The sequence below is a fragment of the Watersipora subatra genome, chromosome 3 (genome assembly GCF_963576615.1).
Source record: "Watersipora subatra chromosome 3, tzWatSuba1.1, whole genome shotgun sequence".
Lineage (NCBI taxonomy): Eukaryota > Metazoa > Bryozoa > Gymnolaemata > Cheilostomatida > Watersiporidae > Watersipora > Watersipora subatra.
The window spans coordinates 69,475,623-69,494,159 of record NC_088710.1 but is presented as its reverse complement, the minus strand read 5'-3'; the positions used below and the strand labels follow the sequence as shown (position 1 = coordinate 69,494,159).

The 18,537-nt window shown below is 36.9% G+C and overlaps 2 protein-coding genes across 2 annotated transcripts; one reads left to right on the top strand and one right to left on the bottom strand.

The window, feature by feature from the left end:
* The first annotated feature begins 4,080 nt into the window (after positions 1-4,080).
* LOC137390942 (uncharacterized) lies at positions 4,081-12,194 on the top strand. Its single transcript, XM_068077255.1, has 8 exons — positions 4,081-4,240; positions 4,510-4,689; positions 8,875-9,049; positions 9,191-9,304; positions 9,856-10,120; positions 10,429-10,527; positions 11,242-11,496; positions 11,925-12,194. Exons 1-8 carry the CDS (start codon positions 4,081-4,083, stop codon positions 12,192-12,194), a joined length of 1,518 nt encoding a protein of 505 aa, XP_067933356.1.
* On the bottom strand, positions 12,148-18,397 carry LOC137391170 (target of EGR1 protein 1-like). The gene is made up of 8 exons (XM_068077547.1): positions 18,371-18,397; positions 15,508-15,630; positions 15,366-15,406; positions 14,744-14,840; positions 14,170-14,346; positions 13,453-13,706; positions 13,175-13,325; positions 12,148-12,803 (listed from the first exon to the last, which is right to left on the bottom strand). The coding sequence occupies exons 2-8, from the start codon at positions 15,610-15,612 to the stop codon at positions 12,273-12,275; spliced, it is 1,356 nt and encodes a 451-aa protein (XP_067933648.1). The 5' UTR covers positions 15,613-15,630; positions 18,371-18,397; the 3' UTR covers positions 12,148-12,272.
* Positions 18,398-18,537: the final 140 nt, after the last annotated feature.

The window sequence follows — 18,537 nt, the reverse complement described above, 5'->3', positions numbered from 1 at the left end:
TTTATCGCTAATACCTTCTAATGTTTATAGCTTGGCCGTAACTAAGCGAACGTCTTAGCGACCCTATTAATCATTTTTATACGATTTCTTTTTCGGTTCCATTATACGGTACGGGGGAAATTATATGTACACTATACGCGTATAAAAAGCGCTTTCGTTAAGAAAGCAGAGTGGTCTCAGCTCCGCGACTAGTGGAAACTCCTTCGAAACAAATTGAACGGAAACCACGTTTGTGAATTCGGCAAAAAACTGTTCGAGTTAACGATGCCGAGGTCGAGTTATATAGAGCCATTTATCATTGCGTGGGAACGGACCAAGCAAATCCATTCGAGTTAACCATGTGTTCGATATATCCGAGGGCGAGTTATCCATGTTTCACTGTATATATATATATATACATATATATATGGGCGCAATATCACTGGGCGCAATAACACCGGCGCATAAAATGTGGCTTGCCCAAATACCAACAACAATCAACTCAGGTGAGTTGCAGAAAAGTGCGCTATTGGGAACAGCTAAGATCTTGAGGCGAGTGCTCAAACTCCCAGGTCTCTGGTAGGAGACCCGAGTTAGAGCAGAATTTACCACCCATACGGGGTATCCGGGGTGAGGAAACAATTTATATATATATATATATATATATAACAGTATTTAGGCCAACATCTCCCGCCATTTATAAATACACTAATCACTTCATTTCACATTATAAGTGGCAAACCTAAAATTTCAAAAGCCTCATTGCACTAGCTAGCAGAACACAGCTTCACCATTCTTATTGTAGGCTCGTCAGCATTGAGCAAGCTGCCAGCTGGTTGTCTAACATAACTTAAACTTGTTAGTAGGTGTTAATTGCTGCAGGGTATAAACATTGGCAGAGTGGCTTGGAAAGTGACAAAGTGTGGGCTTCCTGTACATTGGTGCAGTGATGAGGTCGGCAGAATCTTGTTCTCGTACTACAACATATTTATGCGTTAATGCGTAGAGTGTTTTAAAACACAGATAATCAAATACATCTTACAGATAATCTAGCCTCTTTTTTCTTAGTTTCTGAGTGGGTGTGTCTATGCCGAACAAATGTAATTGCAGGCACGTACATGATATAAAAAGTGTCTGGAGTCCTACTGACTTGGGTTTTTTTATGGATCTGCAAATGCTAGGCTAACCAACTTCTCCACTATGGCAGCATGTTTCTAAAGTGAGATCTTGATGTCTATGCAAATTGTACTCAAGAGCTAGCTTTCCTTAGTAAAAGTTCATACCTGACTTTAAAAGCTGCAGGACTAGGTTCAGGTTAAGCAACAGTGGCACCCTCTTTAAAAGTAGTAGGGAGCATAAGTCTTACCAGCCAGATTGCCTTTTTTCATCCCAATCAAAACCAAACTTTGAGAAACAAAGATTGGTTTAAAATAATGTGGCTCAGGTTCTACAGAGAATCTATACCCAAATGAACAGATGAAAATTCTGTACATTTCTTCAATGAAACAAGCTGCACCATTAAGCTCTTGTTTAAGCAGTTGTTTGATAGGCTTCTATCGCAAAGTAAGAGCGTCTTGAAGGAAGGCACTTCTCATAGCCTATTGCAGGGGTTCCCAACCTTTTTTGGCCTAGGTACCCCTTGGGAGTCATATTGCAAAAAATGTACCCCTTTGGAAAACACAGTTCAATCAAGGGTATTATTGGTCTAACTTCATTAATATGACATGTGTGCATTATTGAAATGTGTCACATAAACAGGTAAAGAAATGTGGTATGGTATGAAATGGCTGTTTATTAAAATAATGATAACTATGCAGCACAATTTTCATACATCGCAGTGTTTTGTTACTTTCCCACTTTATTTTGGCCAGTCTAATGGGAAGGCTGTGCCTGCTTTGCATCAGTGATCTGTTTGATGTTCAGTTCAGTAACAGATAATGAAACTCTTGAGGTCGTCATCAACATTTAGTCGTGAGCGATATTTGCTTTTCATGTACAAAAGTGAGGAATACTCTTGCTCACACTTATAGGTAACTACTAGGAAATATGAGCAACACTTTTAAAGCTACCTCTGAAAGCTTTGGGTAGGATGTTATCAATGAGCACCAGAACTTGCTAAGAATGCTATCTTCAAATCTATCATATGAACCAGAGTCATTGAGAAGGTCAATCAACTCTTCTTGCATGTCACTATCAATATCAGCTACATTTAACTTAAATGGGTTTCTAGCCAACTTCAAATCTGTGTCATTTAAGTCAGGAAAATATTGTGCCAGCCGAGAGAGGTGGTCTGCAACCAGATCGCAACTGCATTGCAAACTTGACATAATTGACGAAACAACCTTGTGTTTAGAGCTGATGCTTGCCGAAGTTTGTCTGAATGGCAAAACTAGTTGGCTTTAAAATGATACCAATAATAGCTCTATAGCAGTGGTTTCAGCAAAGTTATTAATAAATTGAGCCAAACAAATCAAAAACTTTTTAAGCTTATAACTTGTATTGAACCCCCTAGATTTCTAAAATGTACCCCTAGGAGTACTTGTACCCCAGGTTGGGAACCTCTGGTCTATTGGCTGCTTGCTTTTATGGTGCGTTGAGGCTGTCAAAATGGAAGGCATTTCATTACATGCAGGATTAGCTGGCCTTAGTGATTCATGGGTGCTCTTTGAATTTTAACCAGGTTGTACTGCAAATAGATGGTGAAAAACTAAAGTGTACAGACCACTATGGGAGGCTGCTTGTCAGCAACATACAAATACATCCAGAGCTACAAATTCTTGCTAGAACTGAGACCTTATAGCATCAAGAAGCTACCAAAATTACTGTTCAGACAAACTAATCAAGGGGCAACCTGGAGGCTATGATATGAATGCCAACTTAAACCAGCCTGACAAGACTATCTTACTGGAAGATAAGCATTCCAACTTCAGTAGTAGCTAATGTGGCTATAAGCCATCAAAACCTTCACAAGTGTTCAGGAAACAGAGTTGCATGGACATGAATTCCTTTTTCGTTGTTGGTATAGGCAGCAAGACTAGTAGCCTAAACAGTTCCTGAACACTATTTTGCCTTTAAAGCAGTAGAGACGGAGGCTCATACACTTTGGAAGATTTGGAGGATCCGTGGTTTGGCAAGTCTGTCTTCAAGGTGTAAAATATGTACTACCAGGTATAAACTGGTTCCTTAGGAAGTATGAGATTCTGAAAAAATGAAGTTTTATACTAGTGAGGACTGTACCACAGTTTAAACCGTGGAAAGCGTGTAAAATGTCTCCTCCTCCAGTAAATAATATTTACGGGTCATCAATGTCTTCTGCGATAGAATGTGTTTGAGATCCTTCCAGCGGGAAGCCTACATCGAAAACTGGCCAAAAAACTGGATCTCAGAGAAGCTGTGAAATGCAGAGCAAGCGCATCATTTTAGTGGCTGAAAATAAAAGTTGAACTGTTCCCAAATATGGTCTAGGCTATATGTATATGCTCTTTCCTCCCTCTCCACCACCCTCCTCTCTCTCCGTTTAATAAATAGACAAGTGCTGTAGCCAAATATTGCTTGTTCTGAAGAATGCCGCCAATGATTTAAAAGATGAAACCTGTTAGGTTGAAGAGATATGTTGCCATTCCCATCACAGTGTCAAGGAAGTAGCAGCCCTTAAGGTGGGACGCATGTCTTTCTAGGAGAATCCATCAGCTGAGAAAACTTGGGAGTGGCATGAGTAGATTTAGATATAAACAAAACTGCTAGGTCTCACAGATCTGCTATATGTCAGCTGCATACCAACTACTTTGCGGAGGACTTGTAAATAGTATTGTACTTCTAGAAGTAACATAATAGTATGAATAGGTTCGTTGAGACTTATATTTTAAGTAATCTGTTCTCTATAATGTACTTCTATCAGATCTGTTATAAAATGTGAACAAGCAAACTGTATTGGCCTTTTAGCTGAAACTTATCAAAAAATGTATTTAAACTTCAGAGTACCAATAGGGTGGTGTGAGAATTGACAGCTGTTAACAGGTTACTGCATATTAACAGTATACATAGCTTTATTATTTGTATTAGGCTTCAGCAAGAATAGGTAGCTATAACATGAGTAGTAATATGCCTAGCATGTGGAGTATTTGCAGCATGTTTCTCTTAGCCTGTACGGTGACAGCAGACCAAACAACTGTCATCGCTCCGCCAGATACTTCTGGGCCTGCCATTGGGTTTGTCATTTTGCCAGGGGCTCAGATTTCTGCTGATCAATATCTGAGCTTGGGTGAGTATAAAAAGGAAAAAGGAATCCATAGACAAGTGAACTACTAATTTTAGTTATTGAGCTTCTGGTTATCTATCCTGAGGTCATAGTTTATTTTTAAACAAGTCTTTAGTCTAAGTCTTTAGTGGGCAACACTGCGATTTATTTACTAGTGCCAGTATGTGTGAGGAAGCAGATGAGCACTTTATGCCCAGTTGAGTAGTACTAATGTACTGTGTAGCGATGCATATATTATCCTACTAAATCCTCATGAGCGTGTGTTCTTTTAGGAAAAAAGATACAAGCTGATAGCCCTTATTCTGTATGGCTGGCTACAGTAGGCGGGTGGCTTGCGAACATGATCAATCCCCTACAGCTATCCTCCTTCGTTGATGATGCTGTCAAAAAGATGCATGTAATCGGCCTGCCTGTGAATGCTCCTGTATTCATGGCAGCCCACAGCTTGGGAGGTAGTGTTGGCTATTTTCAACCATCTTTGATACCCAGTAGAATAGTCTTGTTGTTTGTACAGAATATAATATTTATGTCAATTGTGATTGTGAGCCATGTGGAGCAGGGGTGGAGCATAGTCTCAAATCCAGTCTGCGTTGTATACCAAACTGCCTTTCAATTCAACGAGTTTGTAAGACAAATTAGTATGAGTATGAAGTTGCTTCTAAAGTGCCATTAGGTCTACAAGATTGAAAAAAACCCTCTTCTTAATCAAGGAAATTAAAAAAGCTTGAGAGAGAGTATACTACATATACTTATGAGCAGCTATAAATAATATTAACAACGATACATTAACATGATACCGCAAGTAATATTTACTATCACAAGAGTGGTGTTTGTCCATCCCTATGTCTGAAGTCTGATGTCTGTTGGTGGTTAGAAAAAAGGCTTGCATCATATGGGATCCGAACCCATGACATTCGGCTTAGTAGCCCGGTATTCTGCCACCTGCACGAATAGCTCGCTTTCCAGGATTTCAGAGTACTCGTGCGTATTCCGATAATTAATATCTGCGCTTCATCAGCAATCCTGATAATCTTTCATGCCACTCGAGACTGCCAGGGTACCAGTCTTTGCTATAATAAGAGCAGTGTCTGTCCGTTTGTGCGAAACCAGGCAAAGAGCCTTAGAAAACAAATTATCTCGCATAGCAATTGAAATCGGGTACTCCGATTTACAGTCTAGTGCTTTAGCCACTATACCACTTCACCATCTTACCTCTTCACAAATTATGCATTTACGGATTACTCATCACGATATTTCACAGTGCGTGGAACTGCCAAGCGCACTAAATAAAAAAAGCTAATGGATAAATGTATGAATTTAAAATAGGATCATGCTGTGCCCCGCTAAAACTTCATTAACTTTTTAAAATCTACAAACATAAAAAAGTTACTCACTATAAAACTGTAAGTGAATCACTGATGACTGATTTGTTAATCAAAATGTAAGTGCAATATGAGGTTTTGACTAATCAGACCTATTAACAATAGCTAGTAGTTGTCTGCCCTTCGGAGTTGTCTGTCCATATTATAATCCCATAGTTTATACATAGGATTAGATAATTTAAATATTTTTGGAGTCCGCAAAGCTTGTTACATTCTCTAAAGCTGAAATGTGGCCAGCTGATCATCTATTTCGTGTGCTTGAAATATTAGTCCATTGTTTTGACTAGCTTGTTACTCTTCCTACGACCTTAATACACAATTAGTTCATGTGCAAATAATGACACAGCCCAAACTGTAACACTGAGAGAGAATGTGCAAAAACAGTCATGGCACAATGTATTATAAAATTAGTGCTCAAAAGTAGATGACCAGGCGATTGTGCCTACATGTAGATAAAAAAGGCAATCTAGAATTAATATCTCAACTTTCTATTATAAAAACTGATAATTCATAAACAAAAGCCTGCGCGGTGAATACCAATGAAAGTGTAATGGCAATGCTACGTAAGAAATACGCTGAACTTAACAAGCTGTCAATCTAGTGATGTTTATTAAAATTCATTTTAATGATGCTTTGTATTCATTCTCATCATTCTAGTCTGGATTCATCTCAAAATAGTAAACCAGTAATCATCACACGCTGACAACATGTACTACATCAGTGCCAATCTTACTATAGATGTTATATTACTCAATATTACGGCACTTATGCATTATGACTGTACCAAGTAATAAATAAAATTGCGAGTAATATGGCAGGAGAAACAACAGTTGATTTTGCAATTAGAGCACAAATGAATGCTCGCTTATTAGCAAATATAAACGTTTCTCTTTTTTATTACGTAGGATTATTTTCTGTGACTTGCACTTATGATACAGTCTCTTTGCACGAATAGACATGGATACTAACAGCTATCGAGTATATGAAGTATTCACAAATTTATCAGCTTTGGTAAAAAGTTGATCATCGTGGATACCTGAACTGAATTGATTAATACTGTACATATCCTTGATAATATGTATGATAATAGTATGATATTCCTTTTAATAATTATATTTTAAAAATAACAAACTTGGCGCTAAGATTGCTTTTTTAATGACAACTGCAATTCCATTGTTATAAATGAATTATAATCAAATTACAAAAGTGTTGGTTTGGATCACAGTTTTCTATTTAACAAATGTTTAATATTGCGATATTATTTTATACAATATTGTTATATACAAATGTACAAACAAGTTTTTAATATTTAAGTTCCATAGCTACAATTATTATTTTTTGTTTATTAGGTCTGTATATATATTTATTGTAATATCCAAAGCAAACTTGATCATTATAATACTAATTGGAACATAATTTATAGAACAGCAGTTTAAATATTTGCTCTTTATTGGCCAAAAATATTTAAGAATACTATAATTATGCTTATTTCTACTTTTCCAGTACAATTTTATTATATTATGTTAGATTAGGATTGTGGATAATATTCTGCTTTATTATGATTTATTTTCTCTGAATTCAGAAATTAACTGGTTTCAACATATAATAATTAGAAATGGTACAGGCTTGTCTAAGGTCTAAAGGCTATAGAAGCATATTTTGAAAGGTTTTACAATGTTTTCAAAAATTATGAGCAAACTGACAGAACTTGTTTTTTATATCATAAGCTATTTATAAAAATGCTCAAGTCAAAATTTTATACCTAATCATACATAGCTAAATTTGCGAAGGGAACCATTCAAAAAGGTAGGATAATAATAACTGCATATGCTTACATTTCATCTGCAGGTGAATGCCATGTAGATTATCTCAAAGCCGTTCAACATAAGGAAAAAAAGTTTTGAAGACACTGCAGGTTTATTCAGGAGTTAAATTGTTGTCCCGTTTACGCTGGAATGTTAAAACACCCTTGCTGCCGGTTCACTCCTGCTGCCGGTTCACTGCCATTTCACCATCAGTCCTGTAAGCTTTCCACCCGAGTCACCTGAATAACTCAAGCAATATGTGAAGTACACTAAAGTAGCTTTATGAGATTCATATTGTGAAATATTTTAGACTACAAAGTACAACAGTAATAGGAACATTTATTTACAAATAGCTATTGGGTGATCTTGTGATAACACTATGCAGAATTATGCAATTTTTGAGTAACCATTTCCAGCAAATCTATCAATGAAAGGTGTGGCCATAGAAGAATAAAGAAGACGTCAGCTACACGCATGGTGGTCTTGACTGGGTCATCATACATGTTCCACTACAGCTGCTAGTAAAGCAAGGTGGCCTAGGACTTAACAAGGGCCATAACAACAAGGCTTTACCTACTAACAATGAAACCATGCTGATGATATGTTTCAGCTATGTTGTGACTACCTTATTTAAGATAGCCATCAGCACAGTTGATGAAAGGATAATAAAATAATAATGTAAAAATCAATTGAATTTGGAAACAACTTTCCTTGCAAACAGGCGTGCTATCCACTAGCCCACACTGCCTTTTTGCAATAGTATGGAATAATTAGCTAATAATAATAACTAGGTCGCTTGAAGATCATGATTGTGTGAGAGATCATGCCGCGTAATGATTTTGTATGTAATGATATTTGTACACGTAACAACTATTTAAAACAGTGACAGGCTGGTTGCGAGGCTTAATGGCAGGGCACTTGGCTTCACCTCCTTGCATCTGTCAAATATACAAGTTTGGTTCCAAGTTCGAAATCTTTTTTCCTGATGCTGGCTTCAAATGGACGAACATTATAGAAAGATTTAGACTAGCTTAATTACACAAATTATTCAAATTTATCGGGTAAAAGAAACTTAGCCAATGACAACTACATTACCTGCCACTAATAAGTTCTTTTACTATCTGTGCAACACGAGACATTAAGCTAGTACTAACAATAAATGATCTTATATCTATGTAATTGTTGCAATTTTATTAGACTCGGAAAAAAATAAAAGCATTTTAGTGTAAAAAGTGATATACAACCGGGTACTGACGCTTGCTTATCAAAGTGGATATCATTTTAGCAAACTTTCATTAAAACCTGTAGTGGCTCTATTCTAAAATGGTAAAATGTCTCGGTTGGTGTTCTGTGAAAAGATTTGTTCTCATATTTAAATTTGCAGAATGCATCTGATAACCTGTGTTCATGTTAGTTATACTCAGATTCACTCTAAAATATCTGTTATCAGGTGTTTTCCTGGATGATTATATACGAAGCAACCCACAGTCAGCTGCCGGAGTTGTGCTTTATGGCTCCTACATCAGTAAATCCGTAAAACTCAAAGATTACCCATTGCCAGTTCTAACAGCTTCCGGGGACCAGGATGGGTTGTGTCGAATGACTCGAATAATCAAGGATTATGGGTAATGTTGCACAAATGCTTACCAATATGCTTTGGTGTGAAAGCTTGACAGCTGACAGATTTTGTGTGAAAGCCCTCTTTCAACAGAAGAGTATTGCTAGTAGCCGGCAAGGTGGCGACGCGTTTGCGCGTCGTTTTATAGGCCAACCGAGGCGTTGACTGACTCGATGGGCGAGGAGTGCCTGCGGTGCATTCCCCACGTAGGATTGGCTCGAGGCAGCGGGCTCCCGGACACCGGCGGTCATTTGACTCTGAGGCATGTCTGCACCTCGCTAGCACATAGGGAGTAGAGGATTTGATGTACATGTACCTTCCATGCCAATCGAGAGAGTTAGTTACCATAGTTGTGATCAATGTCCCCTGTGAATGTGACCAGCCTCCTCCACAGCTGAGACAGCTTTTGATCAGAGTAATTCTGTTACACCTATGATAGAGAGCAAAATTTGAATTGAGAATTCAGTATATGCTGCTCTGTATTGATAAAATAAAATAATATAACTCCATTTTTTAAAGTAAATTGTTAGAAATGACTACTAAAAAGTATCCCAAATGTATTAAAATGGTCGTAATACAAATGGGCTTTTATAGATGTCAATTATAAAAGACTTTGGTCATGTCTGCCATCTCCTGTGTGCTTTGTAAGGTAAAGGCTGATAGTAGTAGGCCTACCAGCAACCGTTACCATAACGCATGTGAAACTGTACAAATATATTACAATGCTAGTTTATGACAAGTGAGAGGACTGTTTTAATGCAGTTTACAATCACAAGAAGGATGTTTGTTCTATTTTATATTTATCAACTTCAGACAACTGAAGACCTACACACCACGAACACCGGTAGTTATAGTACCAGGTGTCAATCACAGCCTTATAGCATCCGGTGAGATGCCAAGCTTAGTACAAACTAATGATCTAGAAGCCGACTGCACGGAGATGGAAGCTCATGCCCTGCTCTCCAATATCACCAATTCATTCTTGATTCTCAATGGACCTAAAACCAATGAGTCACTGATGAAATCAGCAAACGGGACTCTTGAGCTGTATTACAAACAGAACATGGACGTCGCTAATGTATGGTTAGAACACGATAGTAAATATTTTCAGTTTTTATCAAATTACTAATCATGAAGATACATATATCAGACAATGGTATTAAGTGTTACGAAAAAGGAATCAAATCTGTACTAGGCTGATTTCAGGTGGTACAAATAAGGGTGAAATTGGGCTAAACCACATCGAATTTTATACCAAAAACTATATCAGGTGTAAATCAGTTCATTGCTATTTTTTAGCCTTCTTCTGTAGAATAAGATAGACACAAACTTCATGCATAGAGATGAGTCTTAATAGTGTGTTCTTTTATTATTTTCTACTCTTAGTACTACTTAAGTACAGAAGCATTGGATGGTGCCGGCAACTCATCGACCGCTGATCTAGCAGCAGTAATTTTGTCAGATCTAATCAGCAACGACTACCAGGTTAGTGACTATACTTGTAATGATATCAAAGGTAGGTTTTAAGACTGAACTAGTTACAATAATTTACATAATGGCCGATATATTTTAGCAATAGTATAACATTTACATATTGCTGATACATTTATGTTACTCAGACTTGAACAGCGCAATATCTGCTTGTTGACATACAGCAAAAAGAGGTTATGTGCAGATGATTATTTGACTCCCACAAAAACACTTTTCCAAGCAATACACACAATTTAGCAACTATTGTGTTTAGGTATTAGCTTGTATGAAATGTGTTTCATACAATAAATAAATATTAGCAGATACAAGTAGTATCTTTTCTAGGTGTTACTCTTAATCAATGACTTTGATGATACTTAGTATACAGTACTACTACCTAATACGGTATCTAATATCACACCTACATTCTTAAGCAGTCATTTGGTGGTGATTTAAGATTTGAAGGCAGCCATTTCAGCATTCTATTACTATTTAATGTGTTCAAAATTGGCTAGTAATGTGAAATATATCAGAAGCTGAATTTTTATCTAAAATCTAGAAGTTGTGCAAACTAGCGTCATCTGCAATTATGCTTTTGGCAATCGATCCAATATACCTCAAAAGCTTGACCTCAAGTGACTAAACGAGGACTTCGTCTATCCTATGTGAGGTTAAAATATGATACACGCATGCAGCCAGGAGTAGACATCATATGACATCTGCTTGTAGCTGCGAGTAAATGGTACGATCACAAGTGCAGCAAGCTTCCTAACGACAGATGTGCAGGCATCTATATACGGCAAAACATTAAAAATGTTGGTACCAATGTACAACCTCATGCCTCTCAACCCTCTTGATATTTCACTTACTCAGCAGTCTCCCAATGAGCTGTATGTAAAAACTCTCTCCAAGAGGGCCATTCACGCTGGTCTTCCAAATGCCAGCTTTGCGGATCACCCAAGGCGATGTAATGACAGCAACTATGTGAGTTTCATTTATTTATCTTTTATCTATATATATATTTCTCAAAGTCCATTGGAAGCCTAACCTTATTAACTAGCTTAGTGGAATTTTCTATTGGCAATATGCCAGGCTACTAGCTTGAAAGGTACAGTTGTTTGACAAAGTTTTAAAACCTTTACAGTTGTTTTTATTTTTCTATTAATTTATTTCAACTACACGACACACTTCTCTCATGATATGTAGTTTGAAAGTTAGAATGGCAAATGTTCTTATATGTTAAATACAAATCAATTTTCTGTCCAAAGACTCTTCTATTACACGGGCAACGCTTGGTGGCACAGCTTGTCTTTGATAAATGGTAACAATAAAGGCCTGAAATTGCTGTTTACATGAATGTTCTTTGTTTTACTATTCATCATTGACAAAGATACCATTTTATTTTGTAATAGGCGACCGTTGTTATCTCTGAACTGCCGTCCTCCTACTGGCGTCGATACACAAACAAGGGTAGACAACTAGAGTTTGAAGCAGATAATGTTTTGCAAAATGAGATCACTTGGCTGGCTACTGGGATCAGCTGGACCTACAGCACTGAAAATAAAGCAAAGGTTGTTTCTCCTTATTATGAGGATGAGAATTTTTTAATGTGTAAGCTTTTATCATTCTCTCGAGTAGCTGAATGGATGCTTATCGATGCATTTAAAAAAATAAAACCATGATGGTTTTTAGATTACCAATAAAATTGATACACAAATTAATAATATCTTTGTTCCTGTCTTCAATTCCAACTGTTTGCTTCAGCTTCTGGCAATAGAGTTTAGCTGCGACTTGAGAGCATGGCCGGCTGAAAGTTTGCCGAAGTTCCCTTTAGTTACCTGCAGAGGAAGATTTTTTCCACTGAGATACAATTTATTAGCCAATTCATTTGTGTTCTGTGAACTCTCCACTAGTTGAAGAGAGAATACTGCATAGCTCAAGCCAGTCATGAATGCGTCAACTCCTGCCCTGTGACACTTTTGAGTATTCTCCGAATATCGGTGAGTTTTACTAGCGGTGTCAATTTCGCTCCCACTACCATTAGTCTGAGCGGTATCATCACCCTCCCCTCTCATAGCCAAATTAATAACATCCCTGCTAGACTCTTCACACTCAATATCTTCATCACTGTTGGCGGCTTTCGCCAATCTGCGCTGCTTCTTGCGTTCCTTTAGCCTAAGTCTACGCTTTTTGTTCTTGAGAGAAACTCTGTGCAATCTATCATTACTAACGATGAGAGAGACGTCGTGAGACTCTACACATTCACTTCCTTTTTTACACCATCCATGAGCCTACAAATTCAAAAGTAAATCAACATTTGGGTGAAACAAATCCATGAATGGTTTATTCGTAATAAAATATTATCCAAGTGGTTTTGCTGTTGAAACTGAGCGAATGAACCCTAGCCCTCTCTTTCCAGACCATGAATCCCCACAATATTTTCAATCACTAACCGTTCAAGTAAAAGGATCATCAATAATAGAAGCTGACAGTTCAAAAATCCTACATTTCAATTCATAACTTGCAGAGGCATTTAGAAACAAGGTTGCAGAACCTGGCAAACCCAAACCGATCCGCACATTATATCTTAGAAATATTGAAAATGGCAAAAACAGTAGGGCATGGAAAAAATTATATCTGTGCTAGCAGAAAGTTCACATACAGCGTATTGTTGGCAAACTCTGAGAGTTTTCCAGGAGTCTCCTTCCTTGATACCTTCACTCAGCGGTACATGGTACAAGTCTTCATTCCTAGTTGTCTGCTTTGGAAACTCTAGTTTTATGGGCTCGTTATTGTCTTCATTCCATTTGAGACTGAACAAAATAATATGGCCAACATTTTAATCTGGGTAAGCTTTTTCACTCTACTAAAAGAAGGCAGGATTCATGCGCGTGCTCACAGGAGATAAGAAAACTGCGAAGCGCAAAGCAGATGACTCACCAGCTCTGGAATACATATTGCAGGTAGCTCGCCTTCAGTCTCACATGATACTCTGCCAGATACTTGGTGTCATATATTCCAGCTGGAAACAGGTCCTCCACGTCGGCGAGGAATGTCAAAAGCTTGGGAGGTAGCTCGAGATAAAGATTACCATAGAGAAATACCAAGTCAACAAGTCCATTGTGAAGAATAATAGGTTTGCGGGCAGCAGAAAGAGCAAAGAATAAATTATTGAGAGAACAACCCTCCAATTCCTGTAAACAGATTAAAAGAGAGAAGGAAATTGAGGCCATATGTTAACATTCAACAGAATATCAACCCAATTTCTTTCACATTGTGTGCTTCTATGATATTGTTTTATTTCAAAACATCTAAAACAATCTTTTGATTACACAGTTGAACAGCCTGCCATTAGAAGAATAAAAAAGAATTATATAATGAATTTCAAGAGCCAATGCTAAAGCAGGTCTCTGAATTAATAATGACAAACTGATTCACAGACAGACATGTACTAGGAAACAATTTCTGATCCAAAAAGCAAAGCGAAACAATATAGAACAAAGCCGTGTTTGAAATAATAACAATTTGTATTATTCTAGAAACAAAAGACATCTATATATAGGGCAGCAGAAAGGCATGTTTTTGACCCTGCAACATGTTTTAAACTTTGAAGCATAGGTGTTAATCAGCAATACATAACACTTCGGGATGACTTACTGCATGGTCTTCACCCGCTTTTTTATAAGGAAGCCCTAATTGGTACTGCTTGTTGAAATCGAAACCATGTTGGATGAGAAATTTGAGGGCCTGTGGCTCAACAGTAAATGGTTGTGAACAGAGCGCAAGAACATTGTATGTCTGAATCATGAATTCTTGAGTCCGGCTCTCAGGAACCTGTCAGAAAGCAATAGCTCGATTTTTTTTACCGAGATGGTGACAAAATGAAAAACATTAGTTGTACCTCACAGTTTTTATGTCACAATTCTCACACATATTTGTTGTAACCATTTCTCCTAAAATTGTGAAAGACGTTGCCAGAACTATGGTTGGCCCAAATAATGGCCCAAAGAAACAATGAAAGGAGATGAAAGAGAGAGTGACAGTGTGGAGTTTTAAACTCGAGGTAGAAGAAGCAGTTGCATTACCGCCATTAAACAAATGACAAAAACTTAATATATTAAACAGAATAAAAAATTAAATATAATTGCATAGGACAGTGATGAATCTAAGTACCACATTCTAATCTGGCGATAGAGAGATGAAAGCAGAAATGTTAATGTATTCTACAAACCTTGTCCTTTCGTGCCCGGAAGCATGATATTCCCAAAGAAATTATTGACCGACTTTTCGCTGCACTAGCAATCTCTGCATAGCGATCTTCAAGGCACCTTAAAGACAGGCCACTGTTAACTCTCAACAGTATAAAACTGACCTCATCAGCTTAACATTGTCATGTCACATGACCAGAGTACTGATTACAGGCAATCTATTAACAGGAATCGAACAAAGAAACAAAACAACACTAGTAGTATTTCATAACTGGAATTTACCATCTATGAATTAGAACATGAAAATACTGCGGTTAATATGAAATCTGAAAATGACGATGACTCAGAAATAATTGGTATTCGTGGTATAACAGTAAGTTCTAATTAGCCAAATCAGTACATGCATTTAGTTTTGATAGTGAATAACAGCAAGTCACATCAAGGTCATACCATAAATTAATTAATGCTATTTTTGTTTAAAACTCCACAACTTGAAAAATTACTTAAATTTTATAAACTATAAAAACTCCACTCAATCAGGGCAACTCAATTTATAAGATGGGCTGATAGACAGACATAGTCCAGTAGCACAACTTACAGACATGCATCTGTACAGGTGAACTGACCTTAACCTAAGACACTCACTTGCTGGCCAATTTAGACCTGTCACCAAGACCACTCAACTCCTGTAAATCATGACAGTGCGTCAGACTATAGACATGCAGTGTGTATGATTGACTGAATACTAGGTACTGAATAGAATGAAAATCATAAGCAGTGGTCTCACCAAGTCGATGGCAATAAACTGAGCAGTATTCATGGCATAGGTTATCGAGGGCCACACAGCAACAGCATTGCCAACGTGAACGTCAAGTATTGGAATATATTTCATTCTCTAGCACTGCTGAACCTAAAACCACCCATTATTTTTGTTCACACCATAAAACAATGACACCAATTAAGAAAGCTACTGCGCTAGCAAATGTGACGACAAACCTAACTGACATATCAGAATTGAGAATGACTGTATTGTGAGTTTTTGCTGCCTCGCTTTTGTTTATTAAGAATCTACAACTGCCAGCTCATCTCCAAAAAACAGGTGAAAAACGTGTCTGCTGGAAATGCATATTTTTTGCTGGGAGGGCGAGAGCAGTCTCTGTGAACTGACACAGCCTTGTAAAATATCTGGCTTATCAAACATGCAGGGATAGCTGCGAGACTGTACATATTGTTTATAGCATGATCACTCCTTTTCCAGTAATTTAAAAAGACTGGCAGTAATATCAGCAGGCAATCATTTAATTTAACACGATAATTTCTTAATGTTTTTATTGGGGGCCAAGGATTCTTAAGTACACACAAATAACTGGTATCTTGTGGTAGCCATACATAACAGAAATGTTGAACTTTTGTTAAAACCGGTGGTGACCTTTGTGCCTAAGAATTAAAACTTGAGTGCAACCATCAAAACAGTCAATTAATTGGGTATAGAATAAATTTAGAACTTTAAATTTAAAAATTTAAAAATTTAAAAAGTGGTCATAATACTGATAAAAAAATATTGTGTTCAGAACAAAGCCTGCTTGATTTATATAGAATCTACACAATGAGCAAATACATTAAAGAAAAGAACAGTTAGACTAGTAGATGTAATGGAACTTGTTTAACGCATTCACTACTCATACCTGCCCATTTCCGATTGTTGATATCATGTTATACTGCAAGCTGGTAAATTTGCAGCAACTGTACATAACAATAAACTGTCATAAGTCTATTATCAGATGTGGAAACATTATTTATTAAGCTTTTTCAAGTGGCAAAGATAAGATTTAAGGTATAGAAGACATTGGTGCCAAGTGGCTGGTCCAAAATGACAAACTGAATATCTCTTTGATTACAGCCAATCTAGCGATTCCATTAAGTAGTGTCAGACGTAACTTGGAGACTGCCGATTAATCTGACTCTATAATAATAGATAGAGCCATTGCATGCACAGAATAGTTTAAACCTCTGCTGTGATCAGATAGCTAGACTGTGAAGGAAACTACAAAGTTAATTCTTGTAATTAACCTGAAACAAGGAAACTTGTGAGATGGCTTGAATAACTACAACTTATTCATTGTCTGCATTGTTGGTAAGCTAAAAATTGAGAATTAAAAAAATAAACCAAGGGAAAAAATGGCACAGATGGAACTCTATGCATTTTTTGGAGACAGTCATTCAAGAAAGGTGTGTAAGCTTTTAACTAAATGTGTAAACTAGGTCAGCCCTACCTTAAATTATATGTATGATATGTGATGATAATATGGTAAGATGATATGGATAATATGTATGAACACAAGTGGTATTAGTAAGGTTTGGATAATAGATGTAATAGAAGAAATGGTGTAACTCGTATTACTTGATAAGTTTAGACTACTGGTAAATTTGATTAAAAAAAGCTTAAACATCCCAAGTCTCTCAGATGATACTGAGTTGAACTTACTTGTAACTAGGTTACTGTTAAACAAAAATCTCACATAAAGTAGTGCATGTGACATGAGCTCTATGGCTTGAGTGAGTTTATCCATAAAAGGAATGACATCACAACTGATTGTAAAAATTCACGTCAGTAAATCACAATTACACTCAATTCTTGAACTCTAGACAGCAATCTTAAATTAAACATCTACTGTCTCATAAAAAGGACAATCAGTTTAGTTCACAAAAGACAAGTCAATGTATTGATTTTACAAATTTGAAGTGGAAAAAACACCTTCCCTGCCTATGACGGAACCTACTCAGACTTTTACCACTGCATTAAACCATAACTGTCATGAACAACTTTTATCGTATTTACTAGGTAAATCAGACACGCTAATTCCGATTTTGTACTCAAAATAAAGATTAGTCCACTAACCTTCAAAGTCATTTAGGCTTTTTTAAAGCGTTTCAATATTCGTTTCGAAAACAACACAGTCGGCATTACAAGCTACGCCCATAAATATGTGACGAAACCTAGCTTTTTCAGGAACGGAAGTTAGGAATGTTTAGTCCGATTTAGAATAATAGAGATGGGTGTCTTAAAACCAATTATTATCTAAATCCAGCCTGTAAAATAATTTAAGTTTTTTATGAAAGGTATATAAACTATTTAAAATTGCTCGTAACTTGTTACATGACGTTTAAATGGGCTGGACGCCGAGAAAAATGAGCTTAAAAAGCGCGGTTTTATCACAAGCTAGCGTTGTTATCGCGCTTTTTTAAATGTGCAATGTTAAATAGCTCATCTACCTTTCAGAAAAGACTGATATTATTTTTAAGGCTGAATTTAGATATTAATGGATTTTAAAACACCCTTCTCTATTATTCTAAATCGGTCTAAACATCCCTACGTAACTGCTGTTCCTAAAAAGCTAGGTTACGTCACGTATTTATGGGCGGAGCTGGTTATGTCGATCGTGTTGTTTTCGAGACCGATATTAAAACGCTGTAAAACAGCCTTCATTACTCTGAAAGTTAGTGGACTAATCTTTATTTTGATTACAAAATTGGAATCAGCGTGTCTGATTTACTTAGTAAATACGATAAAAGTTGTTCGTGACAGTTATGGTTTAATCAATACCTACATTTACAAAACACTAGCAATGCAACAGCAAACAACAACCTACTATTACTAGTGTCTATCTTGCTGCCACAAATCTTAAACCATCTGCGGAAGCGGAGAAATTTGAGCTTGACACCTAAAAAACCGCAATGGAAAATCTCAGTCAGGCCCATCATTTATGCTTTGTTTTTTTTTGTTGTTGTTCATCTTTGTTGTTCTTGCTATCATCTT